General features: G+C 39.9%; 1 protein-coding gene across 1 annotated transcript in view; it reads right to left on the bottom strand.

Annotated features, from left to right (window-relative positions):
• Window positions 1–1029: 1029 nt before the first annotated feature.
• MAP1B (microtubule associated protein 1B) overlaps window positions 1030–16013 on the bottom strand; it is a 68931-nt gene continuing 53947 nt past the window's right edge. Inside the window, exons 5-7 of the mRNA XM_079330575.1 lie at window positions 9143–15689; window positions 6804–7042; window positions 1030–5807 (exon numbers count right to left, since the gene is read on the bottom strand). Of these exons, the coding sequence (XP_079186701.1) occupies window positions 5652–5807; window positions 6804–7042; window positions 9143–15689 (6942 nt within the window). The 3' untranslated portion in view covers window positions 1030–5651. The remainder of the gene's footprint in view (window positions 5808–6803; window positions 7043–9142; window positions 15690–16013) is intronic.

Raw genomic sequence — 16013 nt, 5'->3', positions numbered from 1 at the left:
GGACCTTTCATGTGGCATCTCCAGCACCAAGCCAAACACCACACAGCAGGCTGGCCGGCCCCTGTTACACCTATGCAAATCCAGAACTTCGCTGTGCAGCTGCAAATAAATAACTGGGATTGAAGCTTGACCTGGTCTCTTTTGCACAATCATTTTGATATATTTTATCTAGCATTAGTTACTGCAATACTGCAACTTTTCAGCTTAGAAAACCTTGATGCACACATATGCAGAATTATACTTAGGATATAAGATTTGCAGCACTTGGCTTCCCTCATCTAGTCATCATTTTTCTCTATTTCTCCATGCTCAGCCCAATTCAAGCCAAGTACAGTATTTCTTATTGTCATAAGAAGCTACAACTTTGGAGATGAATAAGGGCCTGCAAAGGAACACTGCTGTCTGAGGGTGAAGGAAATCCCACAGGATCTCTGCTTCTTCTGGGACTGAGCACCCTTTGCATTTTGCTGCCCCAGCCTTAACCTGCTTTTATGCCATCACCATTGACTGCTGCACCTGAGTGTACAGCAGACATTGTAGCAGCAAGCAACCACAAAGGCAGAAAGGCTTATCTTACAGCATCCCTCAACAGCCGTAGAGGAATTCTAATGCTTACAGAGTTAAAAACTGAACTGAGGTTCAGCAGTAGAGGAATTCTAATGCTTACAGAGTTAAAAACTGAACTGAGGTTCAGCAGTAGAGGAATTCTAATGCTTACAGAGTTAAAAACTGAACTGAGGGCTCAGCTTCCCCAAATGTTCTGTCCCCTCTACTAACCTAGATGAATGGGCAGTGATGGTCAGGAAGGGTCCATGACTACTGGAGACAAGCTGCACTCTTGTTGAACTGCTACAACTTTGGAAAATACCTCAGGGTGGGCTCAGTTTGATGTAACTTTATTTGGTATTATCTGTGACTGTGTACTTACTAAAAATGAGGTGTTTTCTCATTCTGCTGAGGAGTACAGAAATGAGAACAACAAAGAGAAGCCATGCCATGGTACATCACAGTAATGTTTTACACCACAAGATAGAAGTATTCTTCCACATTTATTTTCCAGTTTCTAAAGAGAGATTGGGATTTGTGTGGCATTCAAATAATCACTGATCTTCAGAAAAAACCCCCATGTACTAGGTAATCATGACTAAGAGAAAGGGAGAACTTAAAAATACATACATACACAAAGACAAGAAACATGTCAACACCACTTTGCCACTTTTGTATTTTATTGTGGAACTGAGTTTGATTCCTTTACATCAAATATCCTCAATGGAAGAGGGGATATTGCACACAAATATCATAAAAGCACTACATATTACTTTCACTGGAAACTAATTTTCTACATTAGATATGACTGGATAGAATAGAAGTGATGCAGGATTATAAGACATAATACCATACACAGCTGCAGACTGACACAAACACCATTCAGAACAAGAGAGAGGAGGTGTGTGAGGTGCTTCTCAGCCAGCCACAAGACTTTCTTTCCATAGTTTGGAAGATAATGGCTGCATGCAAATGCGTGAAAGCATATTTCAGATTTTGTCTTTTACATTGAGATTACAGCCCAGTCTTGAAGAGGTGCTCCTGCCATCTGGAGCTCTTAGTTAGCCTAGTAGAGAGAAGCTGCTTCTTAATTTTTTTTCTTTCTATATTTTATGCCATTGTTTTTGCCATTTAGTTACTAATTTTTTATTTTTTTTTGTAAAGTCACAACAAACAAGAGATTTTACTTTTTTTTTTAAATTTTAAATAGTAAACATTTTTAAACCAGGTGACGAATATAATTGCCTTCTAAGAAATTCTTATCCCTAGCTGATTTGAGTATTTTATTCAATTATTAAGTGAAAAGATGAAAGCTTTTCTTTCAAGTGTAAACATTATATTTTTTTTCATATTCTAGTAAATCCAGACCAAGAAAATTACTATTTCTCTCAAAAACATCATTACTGAGCAAGAACCTCTGGCGACAGATGAACAAAGAGAAGCGCATGACAGAAATGTTCCAAATGCACAGCAAGTGCTCTTTGGAGCTCATTTGCTTGTGTTGGGAGGGATTGAAAATTCAATTAACAAATTTATTAAATCTTAGTAAAAGAGTACCAGAACTCTCCTAAAATGCATAAGCTATCATAGACAATTAAAAAAACCCCAACATTCATATACACAGTTATCTCCATTCACCACAGTATGTAAAATAAGTAAAAAAAAATCAAAAGTGATTTCTATGAAAGATGGGGTGAAAATAGAGGTCAATGAGTCAGGCCCACCACAGGACTTTGAAAAGGCATGCAAGAGAGGCCCTGTCCAAGTACAAGAGTGGGATGGGATCCCCAAAGTTAATTCTTCATTGAATTATATGAAGCATTATATTAATAGCATAAAGATCATGACTGGGAATGCTGTTATGGGTAATACCATCATTGAAATGGAGTGTTCTTAGCACTCAGATATTGAATCTTTACAATTAGAGTAATCAATAACAAACCATGCTCCTAGAAATCTATGCTGATCAACAGCACTCATCGTTAATGTACACAGTACATTTTGATGACTGTTACACTAAACTAGTTGTGTAGTACTAGGATTAGCACAGGTAGATTAGTTCCACAGGCAAGAAAGTCATTAAGGGCAAGAGGAGCTAACGGAGGAGCTCATCGCAGTGTTGAACCTAGGTGCCATTGCCATTTGGAAGGGAGTGGATGGAACAGGCATTACAATACCTCAGAATAGCCAGACCAGCATTTAATTATTCTTGTAGCAGCAAAAAAAGCAAATGTACATGTTAAGGTTAACTGTAACTGTCTAATTATCATTATTATTTCAGAAGTAAAACAAATGCTTCAGCCATCATAAACTTGCTTGGGCATATTTAAGGCTTGATTCCAATTTAATTTACAGTAGGATCAGATGACTGTAACTTCCCTGACAGTAGTGAAATGCTCCCCATTCACAGGAGGAAGTGGCATAAGTGAGATTAGTCACAAGACCACTGCTGTATTTAAAACAATTTTCTACCAAAGCAGAGATAGAAATCATTTCAGGTGTTGTCAGAAAAGCAGAAAATCTGTTCCCACCCACTCAAAAGGTTTGAATTCTGACCTATATAATAAAGTAGACAAATCAGAAAGAATTGTAGAAATAGTACAATTATTCTGCCAAAAATTTTGCCCGTATCTTTGTAGACTATGTATTACAAAAGCATTTTTAAGTGAATGACATGAGCCCAGCAAACATGCTTGTTTTCACAATACATTTCCATCTGCCTTTTGTGCCATAGTCACTCTGAGTTATTCTTAACTACTTAAAAGGTATAGCAATAAATAAAACAGCATAGCTAGAGAAACCTAAAAAAAAGAGAAGACATTAAAAATAAATCAAAACCCCAACCACTGACAAACAGTAATTCACAGCATTAAATGGGCATGAGAAGCCCACATTTACAAGACCCTAAACCAGTATTAAAAAACCCTCATAAAAATTAGGAGTGCAAACATACATCTATTAAACAAGAACATCCTAACAATGTAAAATTGAAATAAATTATAAGTAAAGAAAATAAAATGAGGTCATAGTTCACTACATTGTAAAACTTGATACCAGACATAATCGTGATTTCATTCAGCCAGCACATAACTCCGTGCTGGAGGCCTTTACACCTTCTTAAATTCAGATTTGTAGACCTTCTGCAATGCAACAGGATTTTTAAAAAGGGGGTAAAACTTCTGAGACTAAAAAATCCAAACTGTCTTAAATCACAGAGCAGTGGTGGTGTTCCTCTGCAACCAGTCTAGAGAATGAAAAGAAAGGAGACATGAAGAAGGAAAGGAAGGAAAAAGGAGCAGTAAAGGAAGAGGCAAGGAAAGGAAGAGGAAAGGAAGGGAAAGAGTAAAAAAAGAGGAAATGAGAGAAGAAGAGAGCAGTAAAGGAAAGAAAAGGAAAGAAGGAAAGGGAAGAATTGAGCAAAGAGGGAAGGGAAGGGGAAGAGAAGGGAAAGGAAGGGAAGAAAAAGGGAAGAGAAGGGACTTATTTTAGCTTATTGCTTGTTCTATCCTTTTTCAAGAGGGTTGAGAATGTGGGTTTCAACCTTTTAAGTATTGGGCAATCAACTTCTCAAATCCCATTTTCTGTCATCATCAACAGAATAATTTTACAATGAGGGTATCCTTCCATACCCCTCTCCCCAAAAAGGTACTGACAGTTGACTGTTTGCAATAAATTTTACCTCAATATCCATTTCTCACTAGAATCTTAAACAACACTACTCATTTATCTCACAAAACTACTAAAAAGAATGCCTTCACCTGAAAAATTTTTCTTTGTTTTTACCTGTAAATGAAAATGTTTGTTACAAATCATGTATTAAAAGTTCACACAGCACTAAAAAGAAAGGCTTCTGTACATTTGTTCCCATGTTCACTTTTAAATTAAACAAATAAAATCAGGCAAGACAAAGGAAAGCTGAACACTGTACAGGCTCACAGGTAACCTTTTCCATCATTCTGAGTGTTTCACTAAGTTTTGCAACTCTGATACTGGACACCACTTCAATCTTGCTTCTACAGTACGAAAGGAGCCTTCAAAGAAAAGCTCATCTTGCCTTGTTGAGCTGTCCAGGTGCATCAATGAAGTGTTCACATAACTAATACATGTAATTCATAGCACCAAACCTTTTGACCAGTCAGGTAATTTCCTAATACCACACATGTACACTCACACTTCTTTACTGGTGTAACTATGATCCTACACAGATGTTTTATAAATTTGCTGTCTCAGCATTAAAAAATAAGTGCATCAAGTTTCTTTGTACATTCAAGTCACTTTCTAAGGCAAATTGTCTACTGTATGTACTCCCGACCGCTTTGGTATTTTGCTTCAGGTAATCGACAGTGGACATGGGTGTTCAAGCATGTGGACTGGTCAGTTCTGGAGTGAGTGGGCTTTCACTGGAAGCATGCCTTAGAGCAACAATTCAGCATGTTATAAGAAAGGTTTTAGACTTCTGGATGGGGTGCGGACTACATGCATATTTGGCCTATGATTGTTACAGTGTGTCAGTATGCAGAGTTCAAATTAAAGTGGAAAGCTGCTGATGAGTGATTAGGTCATACATCCCTTCCTAGCCATGTTCTCTTTATTTTTGAGCTAACATAATTCTTTAAAAAAAGGATCCCCATAGTGATAGCTCATATTGATAAAAATTTAAAACTTTCTTCTCATGAGAGAACATAAGCAGGCTGTAGTAAGCGATACATCTATTGCCATGAGACTAATGCAGACCTAATAATTTACTACTTTCTCCTCCTACCCCTCTCTCTTTCTCTCTTTGTGTATCTTTAGAGGGCAAAGGCCTCTACCTGGCAAAAGTCAATTGGGGTTGCTAGTGCATGGTTTCAAAATGTTCAGTGGAGATGCAACTGGTTCTGTATTTTCGCAGTAATTTGTACTCTACTATGGGAAGACTGTTATTTCCCTTAGCAACCAACAAAGACTGAAAAATATTAGTGACTTGCATCACTGTGACACAGTATAGCATTTGGCAGGTATATAGTTCAGCAGTTGAAATAGATGAGTCGAATTTTCAGAAAAGGTGTTTTCAAATTGAAGAATTTCTGGATACAAATTTTAATCTTGTGATGCACGTCTCGTTCTTACAGCTCAATCTTGCATGCAGGAAAAGATTCATCTTGCATAACAACAGTGCTGCTGCTTGCCAAAACCATGATGTTGAGATCCTGCTGTTTCTCATGGGTCTCTTGATACCATTCCCTCATCACTTCTGAGTCATGGGTTGGGATTAAAGTCACCTGCAACACAAAATAAAAGTCCTGTTAAATAGACCACAGAAACAGTTGGTATGCAAAATGTTTTTCGAGAAGCCTCAGCCAACAAGTATGTTTCCCTTTATGAAAAGAGTGGATTTTTATGCAATAAATACTTGAATAAATAGATGGAAAAAAGGAAATCAACATGTAGCTAAGGTAGAATGGCTGCAAATAAGTAGTTTATCAAAATAAAATGTTGGTTTTGTAAGGTGCTGAGATGCCACTTTTGAGAGAAGCATCAGGTTGTAATCTGCACTGATAACTTCAGATTATAGACAAATATTTTGTTTACTTATTCATCATAAGGAAAGGCACAATAAGTTTCCAAATGCATGTAATTACTCTATAAAGTGTGAAACATCTTTACTTAAAACTGCAATAATACCAAACTCATATATGCCAAAATAATGTAAGTGGTGCAGTAAAATTATGAAACAGCCAACTGGCCTATAAGCCAGCTCTCAGCTGTTTTAAAAACCAGGAACTGGTCAGAAGGGTCAGGGATGTGGGAGCAGCTGAGTGCTGTGCATCTCCATGCTTCACACATCATCAGTGGTTTCACTGGTGCCTTGTCAGAGGCCCTGATGGGGTTTAGGATTCTTCCTTCTGTTTCTTTTCCTCAGGGAATTTTCTCCCATATATGTTGCTAGGAGACAATAACCGGGTACTTCAGAGGCAAAAGAAGTTGCCATACCTTGGGGAGGAGTGCAGCTAGCTACTCTTTACCTCAGGGTTTCTCTGGGAAGGGCAGAGATACCGGGAGTATTGGTTTGGTTTAAAGGTGTTTGGTGCAGGTCCTAGCTCTCTCTTCCCTTCATCACATTCTCCAATCCAAAGGAGGTTCCTGCCTGCCTTGGCAAACACCTGTCTTTCAAACCAAGACAGGGCCCCATTTGCTGGCAGCTGCCATCCACTCAAGAGGTGCTCTCAGCTGAGAAAGGTCAGATTTCCAGGCAGAGACAGGAGTGAAGAGCCTACCTGCATGTTACTCTCCCACTGCGCCTTGCCCTCCAGCAGGGAGTCCAGGACAGCCCTGCTTGGCTCCTCGGCTGCAGCATCATTCCCGCTCACCACATAGTAGGATGACCGCACCCTCTTGAAAAACTCAACATCAACATTCTTGCTATTGCTGTGGTTGGGAATGTACACCAGATCCAAATACACTGGAGGTCCTGGAGGCACTGCTGTAGATTTTGTCACCTTAGTGTTCCCAGGTCCTTTGGAAATGAAACAACAAATGAATGTATCACAGGCTGGTTAAAAGCACTTTAAAAGTAATTGCTGCTATAACCACTGAGGTGAGATGTGTCCAATTATGGAACTGCCCTCCTACATATAATGGCTTTCTTGTACCCCAATTATGATTGTAATGGGAGGAAAAACCTGAAAAACTGGAACAATATAACACAATAAAAAATCACTACCATGTAACAAAAAGTTGGCTGCACCTTTTCCAGAAATACTACTATTACCCAGCAATTACTATGCAGGGCTGTGATTAGCGAATTACCATTCAGTAAATGGTGTTATTATTTTCCTGATGAAGAAGTGTAGCTTTTTGAAAGTCTAGTGTATGAATGATATAAAATCTAGTATCACACAGGAAGCCCTGAAAATTTGAAGTAGTCCTAAAATCTGAGCACATAGCTAGACACGATAGCAATTGATAAGCTCAGGCTGCCTTACAGATGCATCAGGAAGCTACTACATGTGAGCACAAAGAGGATCAAGGAGGAGCTTGGAAGGAGAAAGTTGCAAATCAGCTCAGGTCAAGTATTTGTCTGCCTGCTGTATCCTTATTTGCATACACAAACTAGCCCCTTATCACAAAAAGTAGGGGGAAGTGTTTCCTTGCTGCTGTACATAGTGTATGTATATAGTACTTGTTCTAAGAAGAACTTAATTCAAAATGAAGTGCAACATGTAAGCACATTTAAAATATTACACACAAAAAAAAAAAAAAGCATCTTTTGCTCTAAACTGAACCTAAACTAAAAATCGGGCTTCAACCAGTAATTTTACCCAGATGATCAACATTTATGGTTTATTAGCTTTCTCATGTTGATTAAGCTTGGTAAACAATTATCTGAGCAATACTATCAAATTGGGTCAAACAGTGTGAGGCCAGCAAACTCCCTTACAGTTGTCTGGTATGTCCTGACACTCACCATAGGGCAAAATGCCAAATGAAGTGATAACATTTCCTGATTCAGAGAGCTTTTGCTATTGGTTTTGTTAGAAAATATTTTAGGATCTTTGATGATAAAAAAAATCTCTGATGTCTTTTTAGTTGGGCATACCAATGCTGATTAAGACATTTGTTACTACATCTTTAAAATTTTATGTCATTACAAATTATTCCAGCACATACCTGAGAAATATGCCTAATGACTCTAAGGCAGAGCTGAAGTGCTGCAGAAATGCACAGCATGAATAACTACATTGCTGCTTTGAAATATATCTTCTAACAGAGAGACTCAAAGATGGTATGAAAAAAGAACAGTGGACTACCAAAACCAAGAAAGCTAAGGACAGTTGAATGTTGGTTTGTTTGTGCTGAATCCTAGAACTGCTCCTTGTAATGATGTTTTCAATAAAACATCAGTCCTCACACAAGAAAAATCAAAGTATCCTCCAAATACATATCCTCCTAACAAGGTCTGCCAGAAACAACAGATTAGCACAGTATCTCCTTCAGTAATCTAATTCATATTTTACTGCTACTTAGAATGTATGACAGACATTCAAAATTACATTAACTTTCTGTATGTTTAGTCATCACTGATGTCATAAGACCATATTATGTGATGAACATGCTTAGTTCACTCAAAATCCTTCTACTAATGTTAAATTTTTTAAATGCTGCTTTTAAAATCAATCCAGCAAAGTAATGAGAGAATCCAAAGAGATAGTGACTTTGCCTCCCACAATATTAAATTGTATTAATTTATGTTGAAGAGAAATGTATCTACTTATTTCTCACAATGAATAAAGGGGTGCTCTTTGCTACTGATTTTACTTCACCTACAAAAGTGGTACTTTTAATTCTATTAGGTGATTAACTGCTTAGACAGTTTGTATTAAATTCTTTCTATTCAATGTACTCTCTGGGCAAACTGATATCAATTTTCTCAGATTATAGAAGTAAAACTAGTGAATTTCATGCATTTAAATGTGGCATTTACATGCTGGATTTATACTTGAGCTTTCTTTGAGGATATGCCACAAACCACACTCTCAGCTGATATAATGGCAAACTAACTACACTGCAACAACTACAAAAATCGTAACCCTAGGGCATTGCTATTTTTGTTTACCTGTGGTTGCAGTCTTTGCCGACTTGGATGTTGTTGTATTTGCTGCATTCTTGGTATCCTTATCTTTCTCTTCTGCTCGAGACTTTACCTCTGGATTAGAGATATTTTTGGTTGCCTTCTCCACAGATTCCTTCTTTTTTGGAGAAGCTGTTCTGGAAATTTTGTCTAAAGATTCTTTCGTAGCTGGCTTTGGTGAAGCCACTTGTTTTGATTTACCATCACTTTTTTTAACAGGAGAAGATGACTTGGTCTTCGTACCCGGCTTTTTTGTCTTTGTCTTTTCTTTGAGGTCCTTCTTCAAAGGTTTACCTAAATTCTGTTCAACTGGTAGAGCCTCTGGATCAACCATGGTAACATCAGGGTGCCTGGGGGAAGGGCTGCGATCCTGCATTGGGACAGGTGGTGGGTCAATGTGTTTGTACGTAATTGTCTTGTCCGTTGGAATGGTTTCCGACTCGTCTTCCGAGTCAATGTTAGCATCTGCAGTGATGGAAGGGCATTCCTCAGTCTCCGGGGGGACATCGGAGTCGGTCTGAGACGGGGCAGACTCGCTCACGGATGTGGGAGGGGTTTCATCACACTGCCGCCCTTGCTGCTTGCCCCCAGAAGGAGGCTGAGCTCCCCCAGACTGAGTGAGCGGCTTCTCTTGGTCTTGAGACTGCTCTTCACTTGCAAACCACTCAAGGGGGTTTGGGTTGATAAATGAGGGCGAAAGTTCGGTTTTGGGATGTTTGTATTCACAAGAGGACACAAGGCATAAGTCAACATCTTGACGGGATTCTGCTAACGATTTAGTTGGAGTGAAATGTGCGCTTGCTTCATAGGAATAGCTGCTAGCTTCAGGTGACCTCCCAGTGCTGCCTCTCCCAGCTGTCTCAAACGAGTAATCTGTGGCTTCAGGTGAACTGGAGGCTTTCCCAGTTGTCTCATAAGAGTAAGTCATGGCCTCTGATGACCTGGTGGAACTCCCAATTGTCTCATAGCAGTAGCCAACGGCTTCTGGTGACTTTGAAGCTTTTCTTGTTGTCTCATAGGAGTAATCCATAGTATCAGGTGATCTGGTAGCTTTCCCACTTAGTTCATAGGAATAATCTCTGGCTTCAGGTGATTTGGTGGTTTTCCCAGCTATCTCATAGGAATAATCTGTGGCCCCTGGTGACAAACTGGTTTTCCCTGTTATCTGATAAGAATAATCTGTGACTTCAGATGACCTCATATTTTTTGCAATTATCTCATACGAATAGTCTGTACTCTTGGGTGACCTAGTAGTGTTTCTGGTTATCTCATAGGAATAATCTGTGGTCTCAGGAGACCTAGTAGTTTTTCTGCTTGACTCATAGGAATAATCCAAGTCTTGAGGTGACCTAGTAGATTTTCCAACTGCCTCATAGGAATAACTAATATTCTCTGGTGACCTAGTAGTTTTCTCTCTGGCCTCATACGAATAACTAAGTTCTTCTGGTGACCTGCTGCTTTTCTCTGAATCTTCTTTATCTGGGCTGAGTAAAGGCTCTGGACTGTGCTTTGATAGGGGCTCCTGATAACCAAAGGCTTTGACAGAAGACATTCGCTGTGACAGCAAAGGTGTGTGACTAGCTGACACTGCTTCTGTGATTGCAGGAGGTGAATCTGGGAAAGTAGGAGAGTACAGGGGAGAAGATTCCCTTGGAGTTAATGGAGATAGGTCAGATTTCGGTGACAGCTTTTCTCCTAGGCTCTGCACCTTTTCCGAGGTAAAAGAAGAATGCAGTGACATCTCTCTGGGTGGAACATCACCTGAAAAAGTTTCCTCTGGCAGTGGTGAAGCTACCTGGGAAGGTGTATGAGCTGATGAAGTTGAGGATGAAGCTTCAATTTGAGAAACTGAAATGATTTCTGAAATATCTTTCTCTTGAGAGTAATATGACTGTTCCACAGGTGAAATCTTCCGTGCAAAAGGAGACTCCTGTATATCTGAAGGGCTATAATCTACTTCCGTTGGCCCGTTTTCAGATATATGGTGTATACTAGAGCCTACAGCAGGATATTCTGGAGACTGCCTACTGAAATCCATTGCTAAAGACTGCTCAGGTGACTCCCGACCGTATTCTACTGACATTGCTGACTGCTCAGGAGATCTGTGATCAAGCACTGGTGTTCTTGATTTTGCAGTTTTAGGTGAGAAATCTGGTGGAGAAATTGACATAGGCCTTGGGCATTCTTCTTTAGATGGAGACATTTCTGTTTCCTGAAAAGTTGTTGGTGTTTGTACAACTGACACTGAGAGGGAATCATCAACTTCAGTAGAGTGGGGAGAACCAACCTCAGCATGCAAAGAAGGAGACACGTCATCAGTAGTTGGTTCTGGAAATGAACTAGTGGCAACAGATGCTGTAGAGACAGAAGCTACTCCTTCTATATGGGAATAGGTGTCTTCTGCAACAACCTCATCTACGGGAGTTGCAGACTTGTCAGAGACAGTGCCTTCAGAAATTGACATTTTGGTATCCTCTTTTAAAGAGCCAAACTGACTGATATCTATTTGAGTCGGTGAGAGATCACCCGCTAACTTCCGCTCATCCAAGACCAGTGAAGACTGAGAGCTGCTGGGTTCTGTATCTTCCATTTTCCTTTCCAGGCTGAAGCCTTCCTTAATTACCATAAATTCCATGCTTTTTTCATCTTGTTTTTCTTGGAAGAGGCCCGCAGAGCTTGCTTCAGAAGCTGGGCTCATCTGAACAGGTGATTTGTCTTTTTCAGGTTTCCTCTCAGAAGGACTTCCATAATCTCTGGTGGGAGACTTTACATCAGCACTCAAAAATGTATCATAAGGGGTCTCTGAACCTATCAGTGGGGGACTCCGCAGAGGCGAGAGAACCTTTTCAATAGGAGATTCTGAATCTGGCACAGGCTCATCCATAGGGCTTATTCTGCATTTTGCAGACTCATCTTTGTCTTCACTGAACTCAAAGCTAACAGGAGCTTCTGTTGACTTTTCACTGGTTTCAGAGGGAAGCTGACTGGACTTTTCATCAGTGGGAGACTGATAATAAGGTGTGTGGCCAGCACTACCAGCAGCAGACTGTGAGGGAGACGCTACTTCTAATGTTTTATCTTCGGGGCTTGCGCAGTGCTCTTCAGCAACTTCTTGGTGTACATCAGGCAATTTAGCAGTGGGGACAGACTCAGACGGAACCTTGATCTCATTAGGAGTGAGTGAAAAGTTCACACTACGTTCACTCAGCGGTGTTTTGGCAACAGGTGATGGAGGGGACAAACTGTCAGCTGGACTCTTGGCTGGACTGTGTTTTCCACCATATTCTTGGTAGGGTTCTTTGATTTCTAATTTGTCAGTGCCTTGGATTTCAACTTCTCTTTGCCGGTATACATCTTGGAACGCAGATTTGCAGAATTTGTCTTCCTCTAATGAAGAGGGTGGTGAGATGGTGGAAGCTGAGGCATTATAATCCTTACCTTCTGTGGCCTCTGTTTTGGATCCTTCAGATAACCCATTAAAAGCATCTGGAAGTGGAGAAAGTTTAGGTCTGCTGAACTCTTGAGAGTACAGTGATGTCTCATATTTGGTAATGTTCACATACTCCTGAGAGGGTGACTCACTTTCCTCATTGTTAGTTTCATCACTCATGACATCTCGGGGCGTTGACATTTCATCCATTGGGGTTGGTTCACTGGATATTTCAATGGTGGACTGTGTGTAACCTGAAGTAGCAGTGAATTCCTCAGGTTGATCTTCTCTATTTTCTTCATCAGAAACAGTGGCTTCACTTTCTGAACCTCCAGGCAGTGTCTCGTCATGGATAGAAGAAGCTGGTTCAATCACTGGAGACTGAGACTCCGAGCGTTTAGTGGGTGTGATTATGAGCAAGCCATACTTATCCTCCGCTTCGCCAGATTCTGCAGCTTTGTCTACCACAGCCATCACATAGTCTTCTTCGGCTTCTGTTTTTTCAGTTTCCTCTTCATCTCTGATGTCTTCTGCTTTGTCTTCCTCATCTTCTTCAGTCTCTTCAGTTTCTGCCTTTTCTATTGCTTCTTCTCTGTCTTCTTCAGCTCGTTCATCAGATGCCTCATAATCTGCCTTTTCAATATACTTTTCATCTTTAATGTTAGCATCTACTTGAGTCATTACTTTTTCTGAGCCACCTGTAATTTTTCTTGATTCTTCCATATATGTTTTTGTGGCATCCAGTCGTGTTTTTTCTACTTCATTTTCATCTCGTTCTTCAGCTTCTTCTGTCTCTGCCTTTTCTTCATAATCTGCTTCAGATGATTCTTCCAAACCAGTTCCCTCATCTTCAAACTTTTCATTGTCATCAACCTTGTGTTTTTCCACAGGTTCCAATTCTTCAGGTGTCTGCTCACACTCACCCTCAGCCTCTGTGGTAGTTATGCCTTCATCAGATGACTCAGCAGGTCCCTCATTATCCAATTTCTCTTTTTGTGCTTCAAAGGCATCTTTTTGCACTGTGCCGGTGAGTTTCAGATCATCCTTTATAAGTGCAACTTGAGATTTTGTTTCTTTTATTGTTTCTACTTCTTCAGCTTTTAATTCCTCAAAATCCTTTGTTAAATCCTCTGGTGAAGACATAAGGGATCTCTCTGCTTCCAGCTCCTTTCCACCGGCTGTAATCTCTGCAGCTGCTACAGTTGCAGCTCCAACTGCTGCAAGGGCAGCTTGTGCTCCACTGACTTTGAGGTCCTTCTTCACACTCTTAACTTTTCCTTTTTCCTTTGGCTTTCCAGCAGGTACTGCTTCTTTTTTAGCAGGTTCCTCCTTCTTCTGTGGTTTAGGCTTTGCTGCTGGCTTTTTTGCTTCATTTGAAGGAGTAGCTGTCTTCTTTGTTTCTTTAGGAACCTTCTTGATGTCCTTTTTGGCTTCTTTGTCTTCCTTTTTGATTTCCTTCTTCTCTTCTTTTTTAGCTTCTTTTTTGGCTTCCTTCGTTGAAGCTTCTTTCTTTATTTCCTTCTTAGTTTCCTTCTTCTCTTCCTTTTTCACCTCTTTTTTAACTTCTTTCTTGATCTCTTCTTTTTTTGGTTTTTCCTCTTTTTTGATGGGTGTTTTCTCCTCTCTCTTAGAAACCTCTTTCTTTGGCTTTTCTTTGTCCTCTTTCTTTTCTTCAGGTTTTGCTTTGACTTCCTTTTTCACTGTCTTCTCCTTAGACATTTTCGGTTTTACATCTGTACTTTGTTTTTCAGGAGTTTCAGATTTCACTAGTTGATCTTCCTTACTTGCTATGTCCTTTTCCACCACTGTTGGTTTGGTCTCTACTTTTGCTGGTTTTTCTTTTTTAACTGGAACTTTTTCTTTGCCTTCCAGCTTCTGAGGCTTTTCTGGTGCTGGACTAGGCTTCACAGGCTCTGGTGTTTCTTCCTTAGATTCCTTTCTGATAGGTTTATTTGGTGGTGTCTTTGCAGCAGGCTTCAGGCTCTCCTTGCTATCTGTTCGCTGTTTCAATTTTGTTTGTTTCACAGCCGGACTAGCAATGTTCCCAGTTAGGTCTTTTTGTGTAACCATTGGTTGTTTAAGGAAGTCTAAGTGTTTGAGTTTTTCTAGTCCCTCTAGAATATTATACTGAGTGCTGTTTCCAGGAAAGAGAACTCGGATTATTTTTTCTGCAGGATTAGCTGGATGCCACACAATCAGAGATGAGACTGAGGTGAAATAGGATAATGGAATGTCTAGTTCTTGGCCATTTGGAAGGAGGAATTCAGCTTTATCTTTGTTAGTACCACTCCACTGCTGCAGAAAATATTGCATCTCTTTGCTATTTTTGACAGGATTAAGCACATACATCTCAAGTTTGCCAACTCCCATTTTCTGAAATAAAATGATAGGGTCAATGGTATTTCCAGTATTTCTGAAAAGAGGTTCTGGCTTCATAGACAATTTATTTAAATACTGGAGAGTAAAACAAGCTTCTTCTACACTCCTTTTTACTCTAAGATTAGGATCCAGGTTCTTCAGGTTCTCAGGTACATTAAGGAACACAACTCCTAAATCAGGTGAGATCAGATTTTTCATCCAGTCACTGTTGGTAGTAGACCCTTGAGACTGTTCCTCTTCTAGTTCAGCTATCTTTCTCTGAAGCATGCTATTGATTCCTGGCAGATTGTCATCTCCAATGTGAGTGAGCAGAATGGAATCTACCCTGTCCAAGTGCCGGATTAGTTTCCAGAAACAAGATTTTCTTTCAGATCCTCCATTGATAAGCATATTGAATCCATTCACTGCGAACAACGCGGAGTCCCCTCTTCCCCCTGGGAAAATGTAACAGCAGGGTTTGGAGAGCTTCAAGAAACCTCCTGAGGTTGGAGGTTCCAAAATGTCAAAAGGTGATGGCACTTCTACTGATTCTGACAGATACTCTGTGAATTCAGAGAGTCCTTCCATCTCGGGTAATATGGATGCTGAGTTGAGTTTAATGTTAATGAAGTCTTGAAGGTTGTGTCTGTCAAGGTTGGAATTTTTCCAGTCCCCTTCCTCAGGACAGAAAAGAGTTAGGCTGGCTTTGTTGGCAGGGTGTGTGGTGCTCAACAGTTCACCAATCTAGAGTTATAAAACAAAAACACAAGAAGATGCACACTAATTCAGTTTTTAATGACAATTAATGTCAACACATAATATTTCCTGATCAGATAGAGAAAACCTTTTTCATTTGGTTCTGCACTGGTGAATCCCCATCCTAGACATTAAAGTAACCTGGTGTCATAATTAGTTTACTGCTGTATTTTTTAAAATACAAAGGAGGAACTTATTTCTGGTCACTATTGCCAAAAGGACAAAGGATTCAAGGTTCCCCCTTCCCTCCTCCATACTTTATAGAAGGATGGTACTAACTATTCTACTGAGAGTGTATGACGACTGTGGGGA

This window comes from Erithacus rubecula (genome assembly GCF_903797595.1).
Source record: "Erithacus rubecula genome assembly, chromosome: Z".
NCBI lineage: Eukaryota > Metazoa > Chordata > Aves > Passeriformes > Muscicapidae > Erithacus > Erithacus rubecula.
The sequence above is the reverse complement of the archived record's forward strand: the minus strand, read 5'-3'. Positions and strand labels throughout refer to the sequence as shown.